The sequence below is a fragment of the Mobula hypostoma genome, chromosome 11 (assembly GCF_963921235.1).
Source record: "Mobula hypostoma chromosome 11, sMobHyp1.1, whole genome shotgun sequence".
Taxonomy (NCBI): Eukaryota; Metazoa; Chordata; class Chondrichthyes; order Myliobatiformes; family Myliobatidae; genus Mobula; species Mobula hypostoma.
This window is the reverse complement of record NC_086107.1, coordinates 109,340,436-109,366,544: the sequence shown is the minus strand read 5'-3', so window position 1 is coordinate 109,366,544 and position 26,109 is coordinate 109,340,436. Positions and strand designations below refer to the sequence as shown.

At 47.7% G+C, this 26,109-nt stretch overlaps 1 protein-coding gene and 1 long non-coding RNA gene across 3 annotated transcripts in view; one reads left to right on the top strand and one right to left on the bottom strand.

Moving 5' to 3' along the window:
• The window catches only part of LOC134354090 (SH3 domain-binding protein 1-like), a 78,770-nt gene that overhangs the window by 24,952 nt on the left and 27,709 nt on the right, over positions 1-26,109 (bottom strand). For both annotated transcript variants that reach the window (XM_063062842.1, XM_063062843.1), the window contains exons 5-13: positions 23,679-23,790; positions 22,295-22,371; positions 19,213-19,330; positions 13,638-13,706; positions 13,015-13,105; positions 11,895-12,022; positions 8,482-8,593; positions 5,500-5,581; positions 851-931 (exon numbers count right to left, since the gene is read on the bottom strand). In XM_063062842.1, coding sequence (XP_062918912.1) covers positions 851-931; positions 5,500-5,581; positions 8,482-8,593; positions 11,895-12,022; positions 13,015-13,105; positions 13,638-13,706; positions 19,213-19,330; positions 22,295-22,371; positions 23,679-23,790 — 870 coding nt within the window. The remainder of the gene's footprint in view (positions 1-850; positions 932-5,499; positions 5,582-8,481; positions 8,594-11,894; positions 12,023-13,014; positions 13,106-13,637; positions 13,707-19,212; positions 19,331-22,294; positions 22,372-23,678; positions 23,791-26,109) is intronic.
• Positions 4,874-26,109, top strand: part of LOC134354092 (uncharacterized) — an 82,433-nt gene continuing 61,197 nt past the window's right edge. The window contains exons 1-2 of the long non-coding RNA XR_010019722.1: positions 4,874-5,564; positions 14,441-14,675. This is a non-coding gene — a long non-coding RNA (uncharacterized LOC134354092). The remainder of the gene's footprint in view (positions 5,565-14,440; positions 14,676-26,109) is intronic.

Genomic DNA, 26,109 nt, shown 5'->3' with positions numbered 1-26,109 from the left:
GGGCTAGTACAGCTTGGCACCGGTGTCGTCACAGAGCACTGTGTGGTCAAGTGCCTTGCTCAAGGACACAACATGCTGCCTTGTCTGGGGCTCGAACTCATGACCTTCAGATCGCTAGTCCAATGCCTTAACCACTTGGCCACGTGCCCACTGTAAAGCACCCTGAACGCAGGTGAGTGGTGGAATCCAGTGGGTGTTGATGAGAATGTGGGGAGAACTTAAAAGATAAATACAAGGAGGGCAAGGAGGTTCTACAGATGCTGGAAGCCCAGATGAACACACACAAAATCCTGGGGGAACTCAGCAGGTCAGGCAGCATCTATGGAGAGGAATCAAGATGTGATGTTTTGGCCAGAGACCCTTCATCAAGACATGAAAGGAAAGGGGAAGACATCAGAATAAGAACGTGGGGGAGAGTGGAAAAGGAGTACAAACTAGAAGGTGATAGGTGAAGCCAGGTGGAAGGGGGAGAGATGATGAAAGAAGAATTGAAAGAGGACAGGATAATGTATGCTAAGTATAAGTAAGTCAGAATGGATATTGGGCAGAAGGGCCTTTCTCTGTCCTGTTGCTCCTGGTCTACATCAGGAATTTCTGCCTATCCAGCCCGTGTACGTCCCCCCTTCCGCCTCACCACATTAAGACGATCCATTAAACCCACTGAGCCTCTGCTCACTTGCCCAGTACCGAGCTGGTTATCTCCTCATTCTTTACACTTTATACATCAAGCGGCCACTGTGCCCCGACTCAGTTCTTGGCCAAGGGCGGGGCGGGATGGGGCATGGCGCGGGGCATCGTCGTACAGAAGTGAGTAACCGCCAACCCTCACCATTCTCCCGGGTGGCCTTACCGCAAGTTCTTGTAGGATTCTGCAGGCATCTTGGCACACACGTCTCTCAGCTGTTCTATCTGCTTAGGAAGATCTTTCTCACTGCGCAGGGGAAAGTAGACAGCATGAGGTTCGCAAGCAGTCTCTCCTGGAACTCGCCTTCTCTCTATTTTACGCCCATGACTTTGAACCCATTCTGTTTGATCTTTGATCCGGCCACTAATGGGACCATTTCCCCCAATGTACACCCAATGCCCATTTTATTAGGTACCTCCTTTTCTAATCAAGTGGCTACTGAGTGTAAATTTGTGGCTGTAGCCCATCCACTTCAAGGTTCAACATGTCGTACGTTCAGAGTTGCTCTTCTGCACGCCACTGTTGTAACATGTGGTTATCTGAGTTACTGTCACCTTCCTGTCAGCTTGAACCAGTCTGTCCATTCACCTCTGACCTCTCTCATTGACAAGGCCTTTTCACCCACAGAGCTGCGGCTCACTGGGTGTTTTCTGTTTCTCACACCGCTGTCTGTAAACTCCAGAGATGGTTAGGCGTGAAACTCCCCGGAGATCAGCAGTTTCTGAGACACTCAAACCTCCCCGTCTGATACAAACAATCACTCCACGGTCAAAGCCACTTAGATCACATTTCTTCCCCATTCTGATGTTTGGCCTGAACAACAACTGGACCTCTTGACCATGTCTGCATGCTTCTATGCTTTGAGTTGCTGCCACACGATTGGCTGATTAGATATTTGCATAAACAAACAGGCATACCGGCGTACATAATAACCTTATATAATCCAATCAAATCTCCTTGCAAATTTCATGCTTCAGTGGAACAGTCCAGCCTCTTCACTCTAAATCTCTGATTGAAACTTCTCATTGTATCATTAGAGCTTACTTACTATGTTGACAGAGGCTATTCAGCCCATCAAGTCTATGCTCCCAAGCCTACTTCCATCTTCCAGCACTGGGTCTGTAACCCTGTAGGAGAGAGCTCTTGTAGATAACAGAGAGTCATCGTGCACTACAGCACAGAAACAGGCCCTTCAGCCCATCTAGTCTGTGCCACCCCGAACCATCTTCCTGCACCCGGATAATAGTCCTCCATGCCCTTCTCAACCATTGAAACAGCTCCCAGACGCTGCAACTGAACCTGCGTCCAACACTTGTGCTGGAAGCTTTTTAGCACATTCACACCACCTTCTGAGTGGCAAAGCTCCCCCTCAGGTTCCCCTTAAATGTTCCACCTTTCACGCTAACCCTATGACCTCCAGCTCTAGTCTCACCCAATGTGAGGAGGAAAAGCCTGCAAGCATTCACCCTATCAATATACCCATCATAATTCTGTATATTCCCAACCTGGGGTCCACGGACCCCTTGGTTAAGGGCAGGGGTCCAAGGCATAAAGAAGGTTGGGAACCCCTGGTCTTTAAGAGCTTCTCTCTTTCTTCTGCACTGCTGTGTATAAAGTCCTAACTTATTCAACTTTTCTCCATAATTCAGGTCCTCAAATTCCTGTGACATCCTTTTAATTTTCTCTGCACTCTTACACACTTTATAATTTCAGACACCCCACCCTGCAAAAACTCATTTCAGGGAGGTAGCACCATCAATTTGCAGGAGACTCCTGGAACTTCTGGGAGAGGTGGGATGTCTGCAATAGAGTAGCTCCTGAGCAGCTGGCCAGCTAGTTTAAATAACGTTAGCTATGCTAATGAACGAATGACACCTGTTAAACTCACCTCAACATGTCTTTTACAGTCTTAACCCACCACGGGCAATAGAAAAGTCACTGTTGCAAACAGTGCAGTGAGCAACACTGTCATTATTTTGACCCCTATTAGGTAGGGGTACACGTTAGTGTAGTCTGGGGTGACGTACGTTTTATATTTTCTTTTTTTGGACCATTCTGCCATGGCGTGCGCTCTCTCTCTCACACACGCTCTCGCTTGCTTGCTCTCGCTCTCTCTCGCATGCGCTCTCTCTCTCTCTCATGGTCACTCTCGCGTTCTTCTCTTGCTTTCTCTCACTTGCTCACTCTCAAAAAAATTGATTTCCGGGATACTGTATATAATTTGCGGGCATCAGGGAGCCACTATCAATATGCAGGTGACTCCCGGAACTTCCGGGAAAAGTGGGATGTCTGTAATTTTTTCTGTAGTTAGGTGAGCAGCACTGCACACGATACTCCAAATTCAGCCATACACATATGCACAATGTCATATACAACTTCAAAATAGCATCCCAACTCCTGTGTGCGATGCAATGTGCCCAGACCTCTCTCCAGTACCTTAGCCAAGTACTGCCTCAAGGTGACGAGGGTCCCTGCCTTCACCACCCTTTCAGACACCGAGTTCCAGACCCACCACATTCTGGGTGAAATATTTCTCGTCATCTCCCCTGTAATCCTCCCGCCCATCACTTGGGTTCTATGCATCTGCTTTTCAAACCCTTCTACAGAAAACGGGTTCTTCTCATTTGCACTAAGCCCCTTCTTATTTTACATGCTTAAGTCTCCACTCGGCCGCCTCTGTTGCAAAGTAAGCAATGTTAGTTGATCAGATTAGAAACAATGTTCTAATGCACAGTACCTCCAGAACCTTTCCAGCAATCTTCTTGGCCCTTTGCATTCCCAAAGTGCAGCAATCAGAGATGGACGCAGTATTCTAAATGTGGCAGACTGCGTGATCTTCCTGCCTCCATAGGTGGAGGCAATGTGGGTCAGGTGGGCAGACTTGTCCACCAATGTGATTCATCTACACAGAACAGTCTACTCCTTAGGGAGCCAATCAGAGATCAGAATACAAGCCCAGATATCACCCAGTGGTTGGCTTTGGTTGTAGGCCACTGCATTACCTAGAAATAATTCTGAAAATGTGTAGCTCTGGTTGGGTTGAGTCGTTCTCCAATCTTGGCAATGTACTTGCAAATGTTTCATCACCATATGAGGAAATATTGTCAGTGTGCTGTTATTGTGGTGTGTCCATAAGACCATAAGATATAGGAGCAGAAGTAAGCCATTCAGCCCATCGAGACTGCTCTGCCATTCAATCATGGCTGATCCAATTCTTCCAGTCATCCCCACTCCCCTGCCTTCTCCCCATACTCTTTGATGCCCTGGTTAATCAAGAGCCTGTCTACCTCTGCCTTAAATGCACCCAATGACTTGGCCACTTGTGACAACATATTCCCCAGATGTGGGCAATGTGTCCTTGGAATGCTTAGACCATAAGACAAAGGAGCAGAAGTCGGCCATTCGGCTCATCGAGTCTGCTCCACCATTTTATCATGAGCTGATCCATTCTCCTATTTAGACCCACTCCCCCGCCTTCTCACCATAACCTTTGATGCCCTGGCTACTTAGATACCTGTCAACCTACCTGCTTGGCCTTTATCTACTTTTCAATCAGCTGATTGGTTGTTATTTCAGAAACTCAGTTGTGACGTGAGGAGGAATTCTCATCGCTGATTGGTTGTGGGTGTGTTGTGTGAAATGACGGCCTGACTGCTCCAAGAACATAGAATTTCAGTTGTGCATAAGCTAACAGCAACATTGAGGAGAGTACTTTGCAGACTAGAAGACTGAAATAGGCTATTGGATGAGACCAATGTCTACAAAACCCAATGCAGCATATATTACGTCGGCCAAACTGGGAGAAATCTATGCACAGGGATCCATTAACGTCAACTGGCTGTAAAGCGTCATGGCCAACTCTCCCTTGTCTCTACCCATAGAGATCGAGAGGGACACAAATTTGACTGGGCATCAGTGAAAGTCATGGCGCAAGCAAACACAGGGCATGGAAGAGAATTCCTGGAAGTGTGGTTTTCCGCAAACAATTCTGTAAACAGACACGTAGACCTTGATCCTTACTTACGAGCCGATGTGGGCAAAATTCCAGACCACAAGGCACAAAGTTTGCCACGCAGCCAATCAACGATGAGATTTCCTCCCCAAGTCGCAACTGAGTTTCCGAAATGACGACCAATCAGCTGATTGAAAAGTATATCAAGGCCAAGCATTCGAAGGGCACGTCACGATCAACAGCGCACTGTCGATGTCTCCTCGCGCGGTGATGAAACGCTTGCAAGTAAGTCGCCAAGATCGGAGAACAGCTCAACTCAACTCTTTTACCTTTGAGGAGGTTCCAGCTGTGGTACTGGAGGAAAAGGGATTGAAAGGAACTATAAAAGGTAAACACGCTGCACAGAACTATAAAATTCTCACTGGTTTCATCACCATTTAAGGAGACACCAATTCACAGAAACTTAATAGGTTTCAGGTGGTTACTATGCAGCCAGCTTCGTCATCGGCCAAAGCCTACACACCATCGAGGACATCTTCAAGCGCCGGTGCCTCAGGAGGGGGGCATCCATCATTCAGGACCCTCAACATCCAGGACGTGCCCTGTTCTCATTACTACCACCGGAGAGGAGGTACAGGAACCTGAAGGCACACACTCAACGATTCAGGAACAGTTCCTGTTCCTCTGCCATCAGATTCCTGAACGGACATTGAACCCATGAACACTACCTCACTGTTTCTCTTTTGCATTATGTACTTATTTTTATTGTAACTGACTTTCACTTGGCGCGCCCGCACCGTACTGCTGCCACAAAGCAACGCATTCCACGACTGATTCCAGTGACGAACGTGCCATCACCTACCTGGCAGCTTGAAACCATTCATCGTAAAGGTCAAACGTCATGAGCGGCTGAGGTAATTCACGGAGGTAAGACTTCAGTGCACCTATCCCAGAGAGGAAGATGGGTAACCATGATTCATAGAGATATGACAATTGAATTCACCTGCATTCTATGTTTTCTAATTTTAATCACTAGAATACTTCCACACCTCTCTGACATAGTGGGGAACTGCGCCATTGCCTTCCGCCGGGTGAGTTTCCAAAGGGATCACCAGCTCGTAACCCAGCACAGACGGAAAGCGTGCAGGGGAGCCGGCTGGATTCGAACTCGGGACCTTTCGTCCCGAAGTCTGACGCTGATGCCACTACACCACCAGCCGGGTCACTTTTCTTTAACAAACACAAATATTTTAACATCTAATTTTCTCATTATTGGCCATTTATTTAGTGATACAGGACAGGGTAGGCCTTTCAGGCCCTTCAAGCCGTGCCACCCCCCGTTACCCTTGACAACCCCGGTTTACCCCAACCTAATCACGGGACAATTTACAATGACCAGTTAACCCACCCAGTACGTCTTTGAACTGTAGGAAACCGGTGCAAACCCACACATTCCACAGACTCCTTACAGAATGGTGCCAGAAATGATCCCCGAGCTCCAGAAGGTTTGTTAAGCTGATGTAATGATACTTGTTTTCTTTACCTTTCCTTGTGATCAAACCCATGATTTTGTAGAAGCGAATTGTTTACACTAATCAATTTATTTATATTTCTACCATAGCAACGAATGCACTCTTAGGGTCAAAGTTTACTCCTCATCCTGTTGTATGTGCCACACCAAGACACATCCTGGCATCAAGTACCTCCAGGGCACTCCCGAGTGGGACAGGTTAGATGTGGAGTAAATGCGCCTCCCTCCACTGAACCATCAAACATTCCCAAGTCAGAAACAGCACAGGATAAAAGAGAGAAAACGAAAATCATATCAAAAAGCTGCAGCTGGAGGAAATCTGAAATAAAATCCGAAAATGTTGGACACACTCAGCAGGTCAGGCAGTGTCTGTAGTGAAGAAAACAAGCAGGGGAAGTATACTTCAAATTAAACAGAGTGGTACAGCATGGGTTAGATACAGAGCGAAGCTCCCTCTACACTGTCCCATCACACACTCCCAGGGCAGTGAAAAGTTAGACATAGAGTGAACCTCCCTCTACATTGTCCCATCACACACTCCCAGGACAGGGACAAGTTAGATACAGAGTGAAGCTCCCTCTACTCTGTCCCATCACTGGTAAATTGCCAATGTCACTCCACTCTTCAAGAGAGGAGAGGCAGAAGAAAGGAAACTATAGGCCAGTTAGTCCGACCTCAGTGGTTGGGAAGATGTTGGAGTTGATTATTAAGGATGAGGTTTCAGGATACTTGGAGGCACATGATAAAATAAGCCATAGTCAGCATGGTTTCCTCAAGGGAAAATCTTGTCTGATAAATCTATTGTAATTCTTAGAAGAAATAAGAAGCAGGATAGACAAAGAAGAATTGGCTGACGCTGTGAACTTGGATTTTCAAATGGCCTTTGACAAGATGCCAAACATGAGGCTGCTTAACAATGTATCAGCCCATGGTATTATAGGGAAGATTCTAGTATGGATAAAGCAGTGGCTGATCGGCCAGAGGCAAAGAGTCGGGGGTAAAGGGAGCTTTTTCCAGTTGGCTGCCGGTGACTAGTAGTGTTCCACAGGGATCTGCGTTAGGACCAATTCTTTTTATGTTCTATGTCAATGATTTGGATGATGGAATTGATGGCCTGTTGCAAAGTTTGCAGACAATATGAAGATAGGTAGAGGGGCATCACTTAAAAAGATTAGGAGAATGGGCAAAGAAATGGCAGATGGAATACAGTGTTGGGGAGTGCATGGTAATGCACTTTGGTAGAAGAAGTGACAGGGTTGCTTTTTTTTCTAAATGGAGAGAAAATACTAAAGACTGACATGCAAAGGGACTTGGGAGTCCTTGTCCAGGATTCCCTAAAGGTTAATTTGCAGGTTGAGTCTGTGGTGAGGAAGGCAAATGCGATGTTAGCATTCATTTAAAGAGGACCAGAATATGAAAGCAAGGATGTAATGTTGAGACTTTATAAAGCACTGGTGAGGCCTCACTTAGAGTATTGTGAGCAGTTGTGGGCTCCTTATCTCAGAAAGGAAGTGCTGAAACTGGAGCGGGTTCAAAGGAGGTTCACAAAAATGAATCTAGGGTTGAATGGTTTGTCATATGAAGAGTGTTTGATGGCTCTGGGCCTGTATTCACTCGAATTCAGAAGAATGAGGGGTGATCTCATTTAAATCTATTGAATGGTGAAAGGCCTTGATAGAGTGGATATGGAGAGGGTGTTTCCTACGGTGGGAGAGTCCAAGATCAGAGGACACCGCCTCAGAATAGAGGGACATACTTTTAGAAAGGAGGTGAGGCGGAATTTCTTTCGCGGGAGAGAAGTAAATCTGGAGTTCTTTGCCACAGGCAGCTGTGGAGGCCAAGTCATTTGGCATATTTAAGGCAGAGGTTGATAGATTCTTGATTAGTCAGGGCATGAAGGGATACGGGGGGATTGGGGCTGAGAGGAAAATTGGATCAGCCACGATAAAATGGCAGAACAGACACGATGGGCCCAATGGCCTAATTCTGCACCTACATCTTATAGTCTAAACACCAATGGACCCATCATCCTGCATGCTTTTGGGGTGTGGGTAGAAGCCAGAGGGTATCACAGTCACGGGCAGCCCCCGAGGTCGGCATTGAACCTGGACTAGGGCGGGGAGCTGTGAGGCAGCAGCACTACCCGCTGCACCGCCAGCCTTGCTGCGCGCGGCAACGCTGATTGGCGGCAAGGGGCAGAAGGGATCATTTCTACACACCATCCCGTCAAAAGTCTCCGACCAACTACAGCAAGGCTACTGTAAGGTGCAGACAAGAGAACCCCCGTAAAATCCGTGCCGGAAAACTTCTTACCCGCCACGGCATGTGGGTCTGAATTAAACTCCTGCGGGTCAAAGGAACCACTGTCCAGCGCGGATTTTAAACGCTTCAGAACAGAAGCTGCAGCTGCCAGTCGGAACAGGCCCTGCAGAAATTGGAAGAGCATTATGGAGACAGCATCAGTCATAAACAAAGATTTAAAAAATCTTCATGCATCACATTAGATAAAACAAGCAAAACTGTATGTTGGTGTGTGATCTCACCAACATATCAGTAGCCTTAATTGCAAATGCACAGCCTGTGCCTGTCCTTTTGATGTCATACCTCAAACTGACCACCAGAGGGAGACAGAGATGAGAAGGCCAACCCCTTTACCGCTAACCTACCCATTAGGCTAATCATTCGTTCATTGTTACCACCTGCGCCTTGTTTGTAGCCCAAAATAAGTTGTTCGTCCCTTTTATCTTTGCTCACTCTTGGAGTTATCTTTTGTAAGTGAAGCCTTGCTGTTGTTTGTAGGAATCTCTAGTTTCTGGAACTCTAATTGATGTTCTTGTTTTGGATTTTGACTTTGCCTGTGAGGTTTGTTTTTGGACGATCTGCTTATACCTTGCCTGCTAAGGAATCCAGCAAAGCCTCGCTGGATTCTTTCCTCTCATTTTGCATGACTTTTCCCTGCAATTCGGTTCACCACCTTTCAGCGTGAGGGAAGTTCGACTGAACAAGCTACCTGGTCAGCTGTGACATTTGAATATGAACTTCACATTTACCCACAGATTCCACTAGTGTCACAACCACGGGCTCTGCTGTGGTGGGGGGGGGGGTCTACATTCCCCTGCAACAGTCTTGGCAATTCCGTCATGAGTAACCAAGTCTGAGCGAATCATGGTTCCATTATGGTGGTATTTAACTCTTTTTTTGATCCAGTCCTGTTGACACCTGACCAAAACCACAGCAACATTTACACTCCCTGCTTACCTTCTCCGGGAAAGTGGGCTACCATTTTGACTGAGGCTGTGAAGGAGCTGTATTCATTTAGTATTTGGTTATTTGGTTAGTATTTAGTATTTGGTTAGTTTGAAGCTTTAGTTAACTGCCTGTTGGCTGAGTGTTTACTGCTTTCCTTTAAATTCTGCAACAGTTCTTGTTAAAGTCAGTGAACTGTCCACCCGCTTCATCGTCTCTCTCTGGCACTTTTGCCATAACTGAATGTTTTGACAACTAGTCTAAATCATCTCGATCTTTCTTTGCATTTTCCTCAATACTCACTATTTAATTCATAGATTAGCTTTATCTCTCACATATACATTGAAAGTTAGAGTGAAATGCATCATTTTGCATCATATTAAATCAGCGAGGTATGTACTGGGGTGTTGCCACACTTCCAGAACCTTAAATAGACAAGTACGCATGATCCTGACTTGGAAATAAATTACTGTTCCTATACCTATGTTAGGTTGCAGAAACAGGCCCTTTGGCCCATCTAGTCAGTGCCAAACCATTTAAACTGCCTACTCCCATCAATAGTGTTGGCGCGTGGCCAAGTGGTTAAGGTGTTCGTCTAGTGATTTGAAGGTCGTGCGTTCGAGCCTTGGCTGAGACAGCGTGTGTGTCCTTGAGCAAGGCACTTAATCACACATTGCTCTGCGACAACACCGGTGCCAAGCTGTATGGGTCCTAATGCCCTTCCCTTGGACAACATTGGTGGCGTGGAGAGGGGAGACTTGCAGCATGGGCAACTGCCGGTCTTCCATACAACCTTGCCCAGGCCTGCGCCCTGAAAACCTTCCAAGGCGCAAATCCATGGTCTCACGAGACTAACAGGTGCCTATAAATACTCCCATCGATCTGTACCGGGACCATGACCCTCCATACCCCTACCATCCTTGTACCTATCCAAACTTCTCTTAAACGTTGAAATCGAGCTCGCACGCACCACGTGCTGACAGCTCATTCCACACTCTCACCACCCTCTGGGTGAAGAAGTTTCTCCTCATGTTCCCTTTAAACTTCTCATCTTTCACTCCGAACCTATGACCTCTGGATCTAGTCCCACCTGACCTCGGTGGAAGAAGCTTGCTTGCATTTACCCTATCTATACCCTTCATAATTTTGTTTACCTCTATCAAATCTCCTCTCAATCTTCTACGTTCCAAGGAATAAAGTCCTAACCTATCCAATCTTCCCTTATATTTCAGGTCTTCCAGACTGGGCAACATCCTTGCAAATTTTCTCTGCACTCTTTCAACTTTATTTACATCTTTCCTGTAGATAGGTGATCAACACTGCACACAATACTCCAAATTAGCCCTCACCAATGTCTTATATAACTTCAGTATATCATCCCATCTCCTGTACTCAATACTTTGACTTATGAAGGCCAACGTGCCAAAAGCTTTCTTTACGACCCTATTTACCTGAGACATGTTGATTAAGCATTCTTGTTTAAATAATTCATGTATTATATGTAAAAATACATGAATCGCACACGCCATCACGCTACTACGTGATGTGTGAGCGTCTCGCTTAAAGTAAACTTGAAGTTAGACTTACATTTTGGAGTCCCGAGTCTTCTTTTGAATTAGTTTAATGTTCTGAAGTCACAAAGCGCAACACTTCCCTAATTATTGTGGGAATACCTCACCTCAAAGACAACAGAGGTTCAAAAAGGTAGCTCATCATCACCTTCTTAAGGACAAGTAGGGACAGACAATTAAACATTTGCCCTGTCTGCGAAGCCAACACTCCTTTGAATGAATTATTTAAAATAATCACTTCACTTCTACAAAATGCTGGAGGAACTCAGCAGGTCAGGCAGCGTCTATGGAGAGTAATAAACAGTCAATATTTCGGGCGGAGACCCTTCATCAGGACTGGAAAGGAAAGGGGTAAAAAGCCAGATTAAGAAGCGGGGGAGGAGAAGCCAGGTGAGGGGAAAGGTGGGTGGCTGGGAGAGCGGTGGAAGAAGTGAGTAGCTGGGGAGGTGATAATTTGAAGAGGAAAGGGGCTGGAGAAGAGGGAATCTGATGGGAGAGGAGAGTAGACCATGGGAGAAAGGGAAGGAGGAGGGGACCCAGGGGAGGTGAGGTGAGGAGAAGGGATGAGCAGAGAACCAGAAGGGGGAATGAAAAACAAAAGAGAAAAGGGGAGAAATTACTGGAAGTTAGAGAAAGTAATGTTCATCCAGGAGGCCAGCTGAGTTCCTCCGGCATATTGTGTGTGTTGCTCTGGATTTCCAGCATCTGCAAAATCTCTTGCTCTCTCTCAGGGGGGTGGGGGGACTCCTCTGTAAGGAGTTTGCACTCACCCTCCGGGTTTCCTCCAAGTGCTCCAGTTTCCTCCCACATTTCAGTTTTGGGCCCAGTGGGCCCACACCGTCCAGTTACACCCATGTGACCTTTCTCATTCATTTCGCTCTCTCGCTCTTCACCCGCCCCTCATCCTACCTCTTCTTTCATCCCTTTCTCCAGCAGCATCATGACGCAGGCCTCGATGGGGAGGGCGATGTCCTGCCCACGGCTCTCCAGGTGCTCCTCCAGCGGGCGTCCGAAGGCGGGGTTCTTGGGGCTGACGGCTTCTCACAGAGAAAGGGCAGGGAATTAAGGGCATGGGGCAGAGGCAGGAACCATCATTAACATGTGACTGACGGCCGGGGGCAGGGGGCGGGGGGGGCCAGCAAACATCCCGGGCCGTTCACCCAAAACTGGAAGAATGATGTGTGCAAGACAGTGACAGAGCATTCTAGTGTGAATGGGAGAGCGAGGCTTCGAGTGTGTGAGAGAATGCATGAGACAAAGGGTGCTTGAGTCAATTGATGTGTCAGATATCAATAAGGCTGAAAGAGTGCAAAGAAAATTTACAAGGACATTGCCCGGACTTGAGGACACGAGTTGTAGGGGGAGGTTGAACAGGTGAGGACTTTGTTTCCTGGAGCGCAGGAGAATGAGGTGAGACAAAATTATGAGGGGTATGGATAAGGTTTGGGTGGCAGGGTGGAGATACGTCTCTACCAAAGGAGGTGCTCCTTCCCTCCACTAGCCTGCAGGTCACCCTTGGGCAAGGTGTAGCACCTGCTTAGCCCCCCCCCCCAGTCAGGTGGAGCCATGGGGGCAGGTGGTGGATGGTCGTATGAGCAGACAGTGCAGATCACAAGTCCTGGTTATGTGACCACTGTCGCCAGGCAGACAATCTCTGGACAGTATTGATAATGGCTGGGGTCACCCGTCTTGTAAAGATACTGCCCAGAAGGTGGCGATGGCCAACCACTTCTGTAGAAAAATTTGTCAAGAACTATCGTGGCTATGGATAGACCATGATCGCTCATGTCATACGACACAGCGCATAATGATGATGATAGATAGGGTAAATACAAGCTGGCTTTTTCCACTGAAGGTGAGAGGGTCAAGGGTGAAAGGTCAAATGCTTAAAGGGAACTTCCTCACATGGAGGGTGGTCCCAGTTATGGGACGAGCTGCCAGCAGAAGTGGTGGATGTGGGTGTGATTACAACGTTTAAGAGAAGCTTGGATAAGGGTGCTCTCCATCCCTTTAGACGGAGTCTACTGACCTGGTGTGTTGGTGCTGGTCTTCAGTGTCGGCAGCAGAGTGTCCAGAGCATCCAGCGACCTCCTGTGGTAATCTGCCTGGGCCTCCATCAGCTTCAAAAGTTGAAGAAAATGAAGTTATATTAACAGGACCTAGGACAGCGCAGAGATTAGTGCAACACCATTACTGCGTCCGCGGCCCGAGTTCAATTTCCACCGCTGTCTGTAAGGAGTTTGCACGCACCCTCCGGGTTTCCTCCAAGTGCTCCAGTTTCCTCCCACATTTCAGTTTTGGGCCCAGTGGGCCCGCACCGTCCAGTTACACCCATGTGACCAACTAACCGACCAACTGGTACGCCTTTGAAGTGTGGGGGGAAACCGCAGGAAAGCCTCGTGGTCGGGGGGTGGGGAACGTCCATTCTCCTTACGGACAGCACTGAAATGGAACCCCCATTGCTGATCCCCAGCACTGAAAAAGCATTACGTCACCATTCCATCCCTCATATCAACCCTGAAGTGATCTTTCATTGATAATTGTACTGAGTTCGACGCCCTCTACTCGGATCAGGAGGTAAAGCCCATCCCAGGAGTGTTTGATGTCGAGGGCCCGTACTCAATGAATTGTTGTTCCGTTTTTCTAGCTTACCAGGTAAAAGTAGTTGGAGTATTCCTCCTCTTTGCTGGCGAAGTGGTACAGGTCAGCAGCGTACTCATCCTACAACGAGACGAAGGAAGCAGATGCGAGCGATTCTACTTTACACCAGGAGAGAGTTTGCGGCCAATGCTCGAGCTGGGGGGCTCGGAATAAGAGCGGCGCTGCAGACAGACTGTAACGTCGAATCGGCGACCGTTTGTCTCCCCCACCCCTCGCTGTGGAAGGAGCAATGCCCCTCTCCCTTGTTAGTGAGAGAGAGGGAGCCTGAGGGAAGAGTGGTTTTCGATGGACCATAGATCATGGCCTCTCTTTGGGGGCTTTAATGTTGCTTACATGGTGATGGGGAGGGTTGATGCTTTCTAATGGAATTAGTGAGGGTGGGGGAAAGAGGGAGGGGCTGATGCTACTGCATGTGTCTGGGAGGGGGAGAGGGCTTTAGGGATCTTGTGTTTTTTTTCTGTTATTCGTTCTTTGTGTTTTTTTTCTCTGTTTTGTGGATGTCTGTGATGAGTAAGAATCTCAGGTTGTATACTGTATACATTCTCTGATATTAAACAGGACCATTGAAGTGACTGGTTCTGATGATACTGACTGAGGGGTTCCGGTGTGTCCTCTTGGGCCTGCTGGATGGTCAGAAGGATAGCTTTGCTCAAGAGGCAACTGTTGACCTGCTGGAGGAACTGGTCAGAGCGGGGGACGGAGTTGTTCACTTATTGCGTCAGGACTGATTCCTCCATCGGATCAGTTGCCGCTCCAGATTCCAGCATCCGCTACCTTCTGTCTCTATGATTCAGGTTACGGGAGTGCTGCTGAGGACCTGAACGATCGGGAAATGGGACAGACACACAAGCCAGATCCTCGCCAATAAGCGCCTGGTCTAACGTCTGCGGGAGGAAAGGGTGGCGACACCACCCAGAAATGGCCTCCAGCACATCTCACTGCGAGAGCGTTACGTTTTCACATCACTTCGCTCTGAAACGTCAGACCTCACTTGGAGTACTGGGAGCAGTTTTGGGCTCCTTATTTAAGGTAAGATGTGCTGGCATTGGAAAGAGCCCAGGGGAAGCTCAGAAGAACGAAAAGGCTGGCATTTGAGGAGTGTTTGATGTCTAGGGCTTGTACTCTTATGGAGTTCAGAAGCATGTGGGGGATCTCAATGAAGCCTACAGAATATTTAAAGACTGGACAGAGTGGACAGACATTCCCATTAATCGGAAGGACTCAGAACCAAGGACACAGACTCAGAATAAAGGGGGGGGGGGTCCCTTTAGAACGGAGGCGAGGAAGAACTTCTTTAGTGAGAGGGTGGTGAATCCGTGGAATTCATTGTCTCAGAGGGCTTTGGAGCTCAGGTCACTGGGTTTGTTTGTTGATTGATTGATTGAGACACTGTGCAGAATAGACCCTCCCGGCTCTTCGAGCCACGCCACCCAGCAACCCCCGATTAAATCCGAGCCTAATTGCAGGGCAATTTACAATGACCAATTAACCTATCATCCAGCGTGTCTTTGGGACTGTGGGAGGAAACCGGAGCACCCGGAGGAAACCCACACGGTCCCGGGAAGAGCGTACAAACTCCTTACGGGCAGCGGCAGGAATTAAGGTTGAGGTTGATAGGTTTTTGATTGGTGGTGGGGGGTTTTTAAGTGTTATGGGGAGAAGGTTGTTGAAAACAAAGCTGTCATGACTGAACGGTGGAGACTAGATGAGCGGAATGGCCTAATTCTGCTCTTATATGTTACGGTTGTACGGTGTTAAAGGGGTGGAGAGAAATACGAAGAGAGGGTATGGGACAGATGGGCTACTCTGCTGAGGGCCAGCATGGGCATGGAGGGGCGAGTGGCCTGTGTTGTAGTAAGTAACATCAGGTCACATTTTCTGGGATTCAGGAGACAGAAAGCTGATCTGAAATAAATCTCCTTTCTTGCCAGGGCATTGCATTGCATGTGTGGCTCGGGTGGCTGATGGTCAGGTTGAGTTGTCACACACAAGATCTTGGCAACTTACTTGCAAACGTTTCGTCACAATGCAAGGAAGCATCGTCAGTGCGCTGTTAATTGTGGTGCGTCCTCCGAACGTTTGGCCTTTATAGACTTCTCAATCAGCTGATTGGAGGTCATTTCGGAAACTCAAGTCCTGAAAACTTAGTTTTCAGAACCGCAGTTCCCAGAAGCATGATTTTCCACGAATAATTCTGTGAACAAACACGTAGACCTTGATCTGTTTATGAGGCAATGAGGGCAAAATTCCAGACCTCAACGCACGAAGTTCGCCCGACAACCAATCAGCGAGAAGATTTGCTCCCCACATCACAAATGAGTTTCTGTAATGACGTCCGATCAGCTGCTGGATAAGTATATAAAGGCCAAGCATTCAACACTGACAACATCTCCTTACATGGTGATGCAACATGTGCAAGTAAATTGCCAAGATCGGAGAACAACTCAACTCAACCACTGCTAGATAGCGCTATCACGGCGCCGGCGAGCTAGTTCAATTCCCGCCACTGTCTGTTGTGGAATTTCAAATCATAGGAACAAGGACATTTTGCAGATGCTGGAAATCTAAGACAACACTGAAAAAAATGTTCGGGTTCCTCCAATATTTTGTGTGCGTTGTAAGAAGAATGTAGAATCTCCCAGTGACCGCGTGGGTTTCCTCCGGGTGCTCCGGTTTCCTCCCACAGTCCAAAGACGTAACGGATAGTAGGTTAATTGGTCATGGGTGTAATTGGATGGCGTGGCCTCGTCGTTACAGTGGCACGTCTCTAAAGTTTCAAGATTGTTCAGTGTTATTTCCTGCACGCAAGTGTTGCTTGGCAGCCGGGGCGGGGTCAAAGCGCTCGGCAGAGGATGGTGCTCGGAGAGGCTGTGTCGGAGGCGCTGGTCGGAGGCTCCAAGTTTTCGGACGGACTCAGAGTCCGCCGCAGTCGGGCTTCCAATGGTGCTGCATCGGCAAGTTTGCTGCGCTTGGAGGTTCATGGTAGGGAGTTTCTCCCTTCTATCGTCTGTGTGAGATGATGAGGCTATCGGGACTTTGAGACTTTTTTTTTTACCGTGCCCATGGTCTGCTCTTTATCAAATTACGGTATTGCTTTGCACTGTTGTAACTATATGTTATAATTATGTGGTTTTGTCAGGTTTAGTCTTGGTGTGTCCTGTGTTTCTGTGATATCAGCCTGGAGGAACATGGTATCATTTTTTAATGCATGCATTTCTAAATGACAATAAACGAGGACTGAGTGTCCTCATAATCTAATCTAATAATTGTTACTTTGGATCTGGTGCAGCACAAAACAAAAACACACACACACACACACACACACACGATAAAGAACACAATAATAATGAAAAAAAAACAGTAAATATAAATACATAAGATAGCTTACATACATAGATTGATTGTGTGTCCATAGAGTGACAGTGGGCTGTACATAAGGTGACCGACAGGAAATAATAAAGTAGTGGTGGAGTCAGTGGGTGGAGGTGTTGATCAGCCTCACTGCTTGGGGAAAGGAACTGGTTTTGAGTCTGGTGGTCCTGGAGTGAATGCTATGTAGCCTCCTCCATGAGCAGGGTGAGTGGAATAAAGAAAAAGAAATAAGAAGGAAGTACTATTGATGTGAGACTCATGGGAACTACAACCATCAAACTTACACACAGCAAGATCCTGCTAACGACAGATTGACAACGACCAAATAACATTAAGAAATAGGCATTATACGTCAATATTTGTAAGGAATTAAATCGGTCTCCCCAAAGCAACACACACAAAATGCTGGAGGGACTCAGCAGGTCAGGCAGCATCTATGGAGATGAATAACCTGTCGACGATTTGAGCCGAGACTCTTCTTCATGACTGAGAAGGGGAGGGGATGATGCCAGAATGAAAAGGTGGGAGGGGGCAGCAGGGTAAGGAGGAAAGTTAGAAGGTGATGGGTGAAGTCAGGGTGGGCTGGACAGGTAAAAGGGCTGGAGAGGAAGAAATCTGATAGGAGAGGAGAGTGGACCACAGGAGAAAGGGAAGGAGGAGGGGACTCAGGGGGAGGTGATAGGTAGGTGAGAAGAGATAAGAGGCCAGAGAGCGGAAGGGGCGAGGTGGAAACTTTATTTTTTAAACCAAGAGAAGTCGATGTTCATGCCATCAGGATGGAGGCTACCCAGATGGAATATAAGATGTTGCTCCTCCAACCTGAGTGTGGCCTCATCTTGCCAAAAGAGAAGACCATCGAGCAAAATGTCAGAACTGGAATGGGAAATGGAATTGGAATGTTTGGCCATCAGGAAGTCTCGTTTGTGGTGGATATGGTGAATGGTGCTTGAAGCGACACCTCAATTTATGACAGGTCTCACCAATGTAGAGAGGCCACATTGGGAGCACTGGACACAATAGACAACACCAGTGAATTCACAGGTGAAGTGTTGCCTCACCTGTAAGGACAGTTTGGGGCTCTGAATGGAGGTGAGGGAGGAGGCTTACGGACAGATGTAGCACTTTTAGTGAGGAGGGAGATATTTAAACCAATGTTGCTGTACTGGGATTTGAACTTACAATATTCTGACTTCAAGGCAAGAGAGCTTCCCGGCATGCTAATGGTAACATTAAATAAATAAATAAAGTTACTTGTGAGTCAATTATAAATTATCTGACATTATAAGGACATTTGAAATCAAAATGATTTGAGTGTTCAGATGGTCAGGCAGCATCTGTAGAGAGAGAAGCTGAGTTAATTCTTCAAGTCTATGACCTTTTGTTTGAGCATCCCCAGCATTTTCTGATATTATTTCAATTTTCAAACATACCGTCTTTATTGGGTACACCTGTACACCTGCTCGTTAATCCAAATATCTCATCAGCCAATCATGTAGCAGCAAGTCAATGCATAAAAGCATGTAGACATGGTCAAGAGGTTCAGCTGTTGTTCAGACCAAACTGGTCTAAACAACAATGGGGAAGAATGGTGAAGAAATGTGATCTAAGTGACTTTGACCAGGAAATGATTGTTGGTGCCAGATGGGGTGGCTGGAGTATCTCAGAAACTACTGATCTCCTCGGATTATTGTGCAGAACAGACTCCGGAGTTTACAGAGAACGGCGTGAGAAACAAAAAACCAAAATGCCCAGTAAGCGGCAGTTCTGTGGGCGAAAACACCTTGTTAATGAGAGAGGTCAGAGGAGAATGGGCAGACTGGTTCAAGCTGACAGGAAGGGGACAATAACTCAGATAACCACACGTTGCAACAGTGGCGTGCAGAAGAGCATCTCTGAATGCACAACATGTCAGAACTTGAACTGAATAGGCTACAGTAGCAGAAAGCCATGTCCCTGCACTCAGTGGCCACTTTATTAGGTACAGGGGGTGTCTAACAGAACGTAGCCACTGAGAATATATCAAATGCTTTCAATGCCCTACCCGGGTCTCAACTGTCAGGGAGCTATGGACCAACACCCCAACTTTGCCATACATCAATATTCCTAAGGTCCCTGAGTGTACGTAGTTTGTTTGTTTTTCTGTTAAGAGGACGTGGTTCGTCTAATCCCCATCTCTGACGCGCTCCCCACGCACCTTGGATAGCTCGACTTTTCTCCAGATTTCCTCCACCTCTTCCTTGAGGAGGTCCACCTTCGCCATCTGAGACTGAGCAGCTGCTCCTGCGTTGGCTGACTTTGTCGCCTGCGACAGCCTGGGAAAGAGGGAGTGACCACAAGCAGCTTGAGGTTGGGTGGAATGCGGCCCAGTATCCACATCAGTAATCAGACACGTTTCACTGTGGGAAAGGTCCTCAAGCTTGGGGTAAACAGTGCGTTAAATGGAATATGCTTGTTATTCCATTCCTCAACCTGCCTGCAATTAAAATTAAATTAAATTAAAGGCATCCGTTAGTCTTACGAGACCATGGATCTGTGCCTGGAAAGTCTTCACTCTCCAGGGCGCAGGCCTGGGCAAGGTTGTATGGAAGACCAGCAGTTGCCCATGCTGCCAAGTCTCCCCTCTCTATGACACCGATGTTGTCCAAGGGAAGGGCATTAGGACCCATACAGCTTGGCACCAGTGTCGTCGCAGAGCACTGTGTGGTTAAGTGCCTTACTCAAAGATGCAAGACGCTGCCTCGGCTGGGGCTCGAACTCACGACCTTCAGATCACTAGACCGATGCCTTAACCACTTGGTCACGTGCCTGCAATAATCCTGATCAAAGCTCAAATAGTGATTTAACTGAGGGAGGGGGGGCATGAAATGAACTTCTCTTCTGTCCAGCGTGCGTGCACACGTGTGTTTGTGTCTTGGTGCCTGTGATTCGGTGCTTGTGAAGTTGTTTCCTCTGATTCTGTGCCAGTGTCTCTGTTCCCGTGTTTCCGCGCCAGTGACTCCGTGCCTGTATTACTGTATCGGTGGTTCTCCGTGCACGAGTACTTGTGCTCCTCTGTGAGGGTGTTCCTGTATTCATGAGGCTCTATGCTTCTCTTTGCATGCCCCCTGTATGTTTTTCTGTATATGTCTGTTCGTGTTCTCTCTCTCTCTCTCACACACACACACACACACACACACACACGCACGCACGCACGCACGCACGCACAGACAGAGTTGTGGCGTGTTTGAATGTGTGCATCCGCCCGGCTAGACATGAAAATCAGGATCAGAATGAACTGTTACTTGGCCACAGATAAAAATTTGGAAAGGCCAATATGGATGTAAAAGATCAGGGTAGCAAGCTTTCCACAGTAGTAGACTTCAAGGAAATCTGAACTGCCTTCACACCTTATAGCACATCGGGTGCCATTTTTACAGATTCATCCGTTTTTTTTTTAAAATCACCCAGATCTGGGCCGTACCCTCCAAATATCCAGACCTGCCTCTCGGTTTTTTTGCACTACCTTACTTCCCATTTTTCTATTTTCTATTTATGATTTATAATTTAAATTTTTAATATTTACTAATTTTAACTATTTTTAATATCTTTAACATTTAATATTTGTAATCCAGGGAGTGGGAAGCGCAGAATCAAATATCGCTGTGATGATTGTACGTTCTAGTACCAATTGTTTGGCGACAATAAAGTATAAAGTTGCTCAGCACTCAACCCAGCACAGATGGAAAGCATGCAAGGAGCCAGCCAGATTTGAACTCAGGACCATTTGCTTCAAGGTCCAGTGTTGATCCCACACTGCCACCAGCTGACTAGTTAGACTGACTGGGAAAATTGAAAATCTCGTCTGACCAACTTTTTTTTTGTGAGTGCCACAGAGAAAAGCAGACAATGACTGCAGTTTATGTAGATGTAGCAAAGGCCACCAGTAAGTTATTTCACAAAGGGCTTTTGCAAAATATCGGTGGGAGTAGCACTGATCGTAGCGAGGTCGAAATACAGACCGTGGGATGGAAAAGTCACTTTTCACAAGGGAGAAAGATATTCCCCAGGGACTGTGAATGAGAGCACTGCTAGGTTGAAAATTTAGACCCTGAATCAGAAGCACAAATTCTAAATTGGGAGATGCTGCTGACCCGAAATAGAGCTGCCGCAACTACAGGAGGACTTTAACGAACTGGCAAAATGGGCAAATAATTGGCAGATTAATTCAGATTAACGCAGTGTAGTATTGCATTTGCACTGTGCATTTTTCTAGATGGTGGGGGTTGAAATGGCATAGAGCAGGTGTTGCTAACCTGGGGTCCACAGACCTTTTGATTAACGGGAGGGATCCATGGCATAAGAAAGGTTAGGAACCACTGGCCTAGAGGAATGATTACAGTCAGTGGCATCTTTATTAGGTATACCTGCTCATTAAAGTGGGCACGTGGCCAACTGGTTAAGGCATCGGACTAGCGATCTGAAGGTCGTGAATTCGAGCCCCAGCCGAGGCAACGTGTTGTGTCCTTGAGCAAGGCACTTAATCACACATTGCCCTGCGACGACACTGGTGCCAAGCTGTATGGGTCCTAATGCCCTTCCCTTGGACAACATCAGTGTCGTGGAGAGGGGAGACTTGCAGCATGGGCAACTGCCGGTCTTCCATACAACCTTGCCCTGGAGAGTGAAGACTTTCCAGGCGCAAATCCATGGTCTCGCAAGACTAACGGATGCCTTCAACTTCAGCTCATTAATGCAAGTATCTAATCAGCCAATCATGTGGCAGCAACTCAATGCATAAAAGCATGCAGACATGGTCAAGAGGTTCAGTTGTTGTTTAGACCAAACATCAGAATGGTGGAGAAATGTGATCTAAGTGACTTTGACCATGGGATGATTGTTGGTGCCAGATGGGGTGGTTTGAGTATCTCAGAAACTGCTGATATCTTGGGATTTTCACGCACAGCAGTCGCTAGAGTTAACAGAGAATGGTGAGAAAAACAAAAAAACATCCAGTGAGTGGTTGTTCTGTGGGTGAAAACACCTTGTTAATGAGAGAGGTCAGAGGAGAATAGCCAGACTGGGCGACAGTAACTCAAAGCACCATGTGGTGTGCAGAAGAGCATCTTTGAACGCACGACATGTCGAACCCTTAAGGGGATGGGCTGGGGCAGCGGAAGACCATGAGCATACACTCAGTGGCCACTTTATTAGATACAGGAGGTACCCTGTGTACACCAGTCACCGGAAATCGCTGAGTGTTGGGCTCCGCCCTCAGCTGGACACAACCGTGATCTTACCGATTCTTTGCTGCTGTCCAGTCCTGCGTCAGTTTGGCAAGCTGCTTCTTGTGTTTGAGAATGTTGGGCAGCTCCTCCTGTTTCGCAAGAGAAAGCCAGGTTAGGTCGGGTGGGAGTATTTCCAGGAAGTGACTGGCCCCGTTGGTTTCATTGCCCCGGGCCACAAGTTCCCAACAACCCCGACTCCCATCGGGGCCTCCCCTGCCCCACACTCCTCAGGGACCTTCCTGCTTGCCTAGCTCGTCAATCGAATGGGTAATCAATAACAGGCGAACACAGAGCGGGTCAGGCAGCGTCTGCGGAAGGAGGGGGAGAGTTAATGCTTCAGGTCGAAGATTCTCTGTCTGAGACGCGAAGGAGCGGAAACAAGTTAGGCTAGCGTTGCCGAGAAGGTGGGGGGAGGGGTGGAAAGGACGCGGGGTTGGCATAAGGATGTGTTGTAGAGGACATCCAGTCAATGAAGTTCTGGGATGGGGTGGGGAGAGAGACAGAGAGATCCACTCAGTACAGAGCGACCACAGACCACTCAACGTGACATAGAGTGTCAAGCATTGTGGCTACAAAGCACATGCCCCCAACCACACCTACAAGTGACCCAGGCCCTGAGACAGAGGGACGAGATTCCCAGAGTCACAGAAAGCTCCTCTACCCAGCTCGGAGCAACCACAAGCTCGCTCCCTCTCAGCAGAGCGACCGCCCCCGACCTCTCCGCTCGAGTGCCCGCCAACTCCGCGACGAGGAATTTTATTTTTACTTTCTTTCGAGGTACAGCGTGGAACAGCCCTTCCGGCCTCCTGAGCCGGGTCGCCCAGCAACCCACCGGTTTACCTCCAGCCCAATCACGGGACAATTTACAACGGCCACATACTGGTACATCTTCGGACTGTGGGAGGAAACCAGAGCACCCGGAGGAAACCCACACGCGCGCTCAGGAAAAACGTACAAACTTGCTGCAGGGAACGCTGGAACTGAACTTCAAGATCTGATACCTAGAACTGGAACAGCATCGTCCAGGGGTCTACACACAACTCCATAAGGAGACAGAGCTAACTCCTGGGAATTTTGAATGCACCTTAGGGATAATTCAGTTCACGGACAAATAGCTTGTGAACTGACTATATATAGAACCATTTCCACCCTCCCACCCCCATGGGTAGTGTGTGGAACTGACAGTTACACATCGTTAAGAACAGGAAGAAGGGGAGCCGTTCCAGAGAATGACTGCACACAGCAACAGCAGCCTGCCGAGAACTTGAACCAGCCTGGAACAAGTACGACCAGCACTTTTGAAGCGCTCGCGGTGCGTTAATTAGCTCGACACTGTCGGGACGGGAGCGGGAATTAAAATGTTTGGCCGCGCCCCGTGACTGTCTTATTCCCTCACCTCGGATAGCTTAAAGAGCGGGTCCAGGATTTCTCTCTCCAGCTGGAGTTCGTGTTCAACGCGCACCTTTGCCAAAGTACCTTCCACGTAGCAGCACACCTCCAACATTTTCCTGCGGGAGAGTCCGGGTAGAATGAGAAGCAGAGAGAGCAGCTAACACACTGGGCCCAGCAAGGCAGGGTGTATCACATCAGAAATTCAATCCCAGACAGGGCATGGCTCTCTCTGGTGGGGCTACTAGGGGAATTGAATTGAACTGAATTGACTTTATTTTTTACGTCCCTCACAAACATGAGGAGTAAAAATCTTTACGATACGTCTCCATCTAAACGTGCAATGTGCAATCATAGTAATTTATAATAAATAGAACAGTCAATGTAACACAGAGTACACTCGAATCAGCATGAGTTCATCAGTCTGGTGGCCTGGTGGAAGAAGCTGTCCCGGAGCCTGTTGGTCCTGGCTTTTATGCTGCGGTACCGTTTCCCAGATGGTAGCAGCTGGAATAGATTGTGGTTGGGATGACTTGGGTCCCCAATGATCCTACAAACCCTTTTTACACACCTGTCTTTGTAAATAACCTGAATAGTGGGAAGTTCCCATCTACAGATGCACTGGGCTGTCCGCACCACTCTCTGCAGAGTCCTGTGATTGAGGGCAGTACAGTTCCCATACCAGGCAGTGATGCAGCCAGTCAGGATGCTCTCAATTGTGCCCCTGTAGGAAGTTCTTAGGATCTGGGGGCCCACACCAAACTTTCTCAACCGTCTGAGGTGAAAGAGGCGCTGTTGTGCCTTTTCACCACACAGCTGGTGTGTCCAGTGGTAAGCGGACTGAACATTGAGAATCCGAGTCAGGTTTAATACCTTTAGCATAAGTCGTTAAATGATTTCATTGCAGCAGCAGTGTATTGCAATACATTGCAATAAAAATTACTATATATTATGATTATATTATCGGGTGGCACGTTAGCGTAGTGGTTAGCACAACGCTCTACAGTACCAGTGACCCGGGTTCAATTCCCACTGCTGTCTGTAAGGAGTTTGTACGTTCTCCCCGTGACCGCGTGGGTTTCCTCCGGGTGCTCTGGTTTCCTCCCACAGTTCTAAGACGTATCAATTGGTAGATTAATGGGTCATTGTAAATTGTCCCGTGATTAAGGTTAAATTGGTGGGTGTCGCGGCTTGAGGGGCTAGAAAGGCCTATTCCAATAGATAAAAATAAAAAATATATACAGTACTGTGCAAAAGTCTTGGACATATATCGAGCTAGGGTGACTAAGCACTTTGCACTGGTTAACAGAATACAAGGTGTTGTCCCTCCACGCCACCAGACGAGCATCTACGCTCCGTCCTCCAGAAAAAAGGGACCTCCCAGTGGCCACCCATTTTAATTCCACTTCCCAATCCTATTCCGATATGTCCATCCATGGCCTCCTCTACTGTTGTGATCAAGCCACACTCAGGTTGGAGGAACAACAGCTTATATCCTGTTTGGGTAGCCTCCAACCTGATGGCATGAACATCGATTTCTCAAACTTCCGGTAATGCCCCCCAACTCCGCCCACCTTCACGGTTTCCCATCCCTTTTCCTTCTCTCACCTCATCTCCTCTCCTGCCCATCGCCTCCCTCTGGTGCTCCTTGCTCCCTCCCCTTTTCTTCCTTCCATGGCCTTCTGTCTCTCTCACCAATCAACTTCCCAGCCCTTTCCTTCATCCCCGCCCTTCAGGTTTCACCTGTCACCCTGTGTTTCTCGCTCCCCTTCCCCACCGTTTAAATCTACTCCTCACCCTGTTGTTCTCCAGTCCTACCCAAGGGCCTCGGCCCAAAAAGGTTGACTGTACTATTTTCCCCCACGGATACTGCCTGACCTGCTGAGTTCCTCCAGCATTTTGCGTGTGTTGCACAGACAGCAACCAGGTCATTGAAACATTAGTTCTCCTCAGTACAAGGCTTCCCTGATAACCTCTGAATTTATTTACTTACAAGTTCAGTGTGGACCAGGCACCCCAGCGATTTTAACCCTGGACCAATCGCAGGACAATTTCTCGTGACCGATTCGCCTACTAAACCGTACGTCTTTGAACTGTGGGAGGAAACCCACGCGCAGAGGGGAAGAAACGTGTGAGCTTTCTTACAGAGGACGCTGGAACTGAACTCCAAACTCCAACATCCTGAGCTGTAATAGCGTGGTGCTAACCGCTCTACTACCACAGCAACCCCTATTCAGCAACGAGCCTCCGAGATCTCCTTCTGGTGGGTTGTGGTAGGACACACCATCCAGGAGGAACTGACGATTCCCTGAAAGGCTGAGGCCAACAGACGTGACGTGAACCGTCAAAAGCTGAGCACCTGCCCACAAGCAGATGACGGCTACAACGGGAACAGTCACTGGACTTTGAACAGGAGCAGATACCTTAGTGGATTCTCT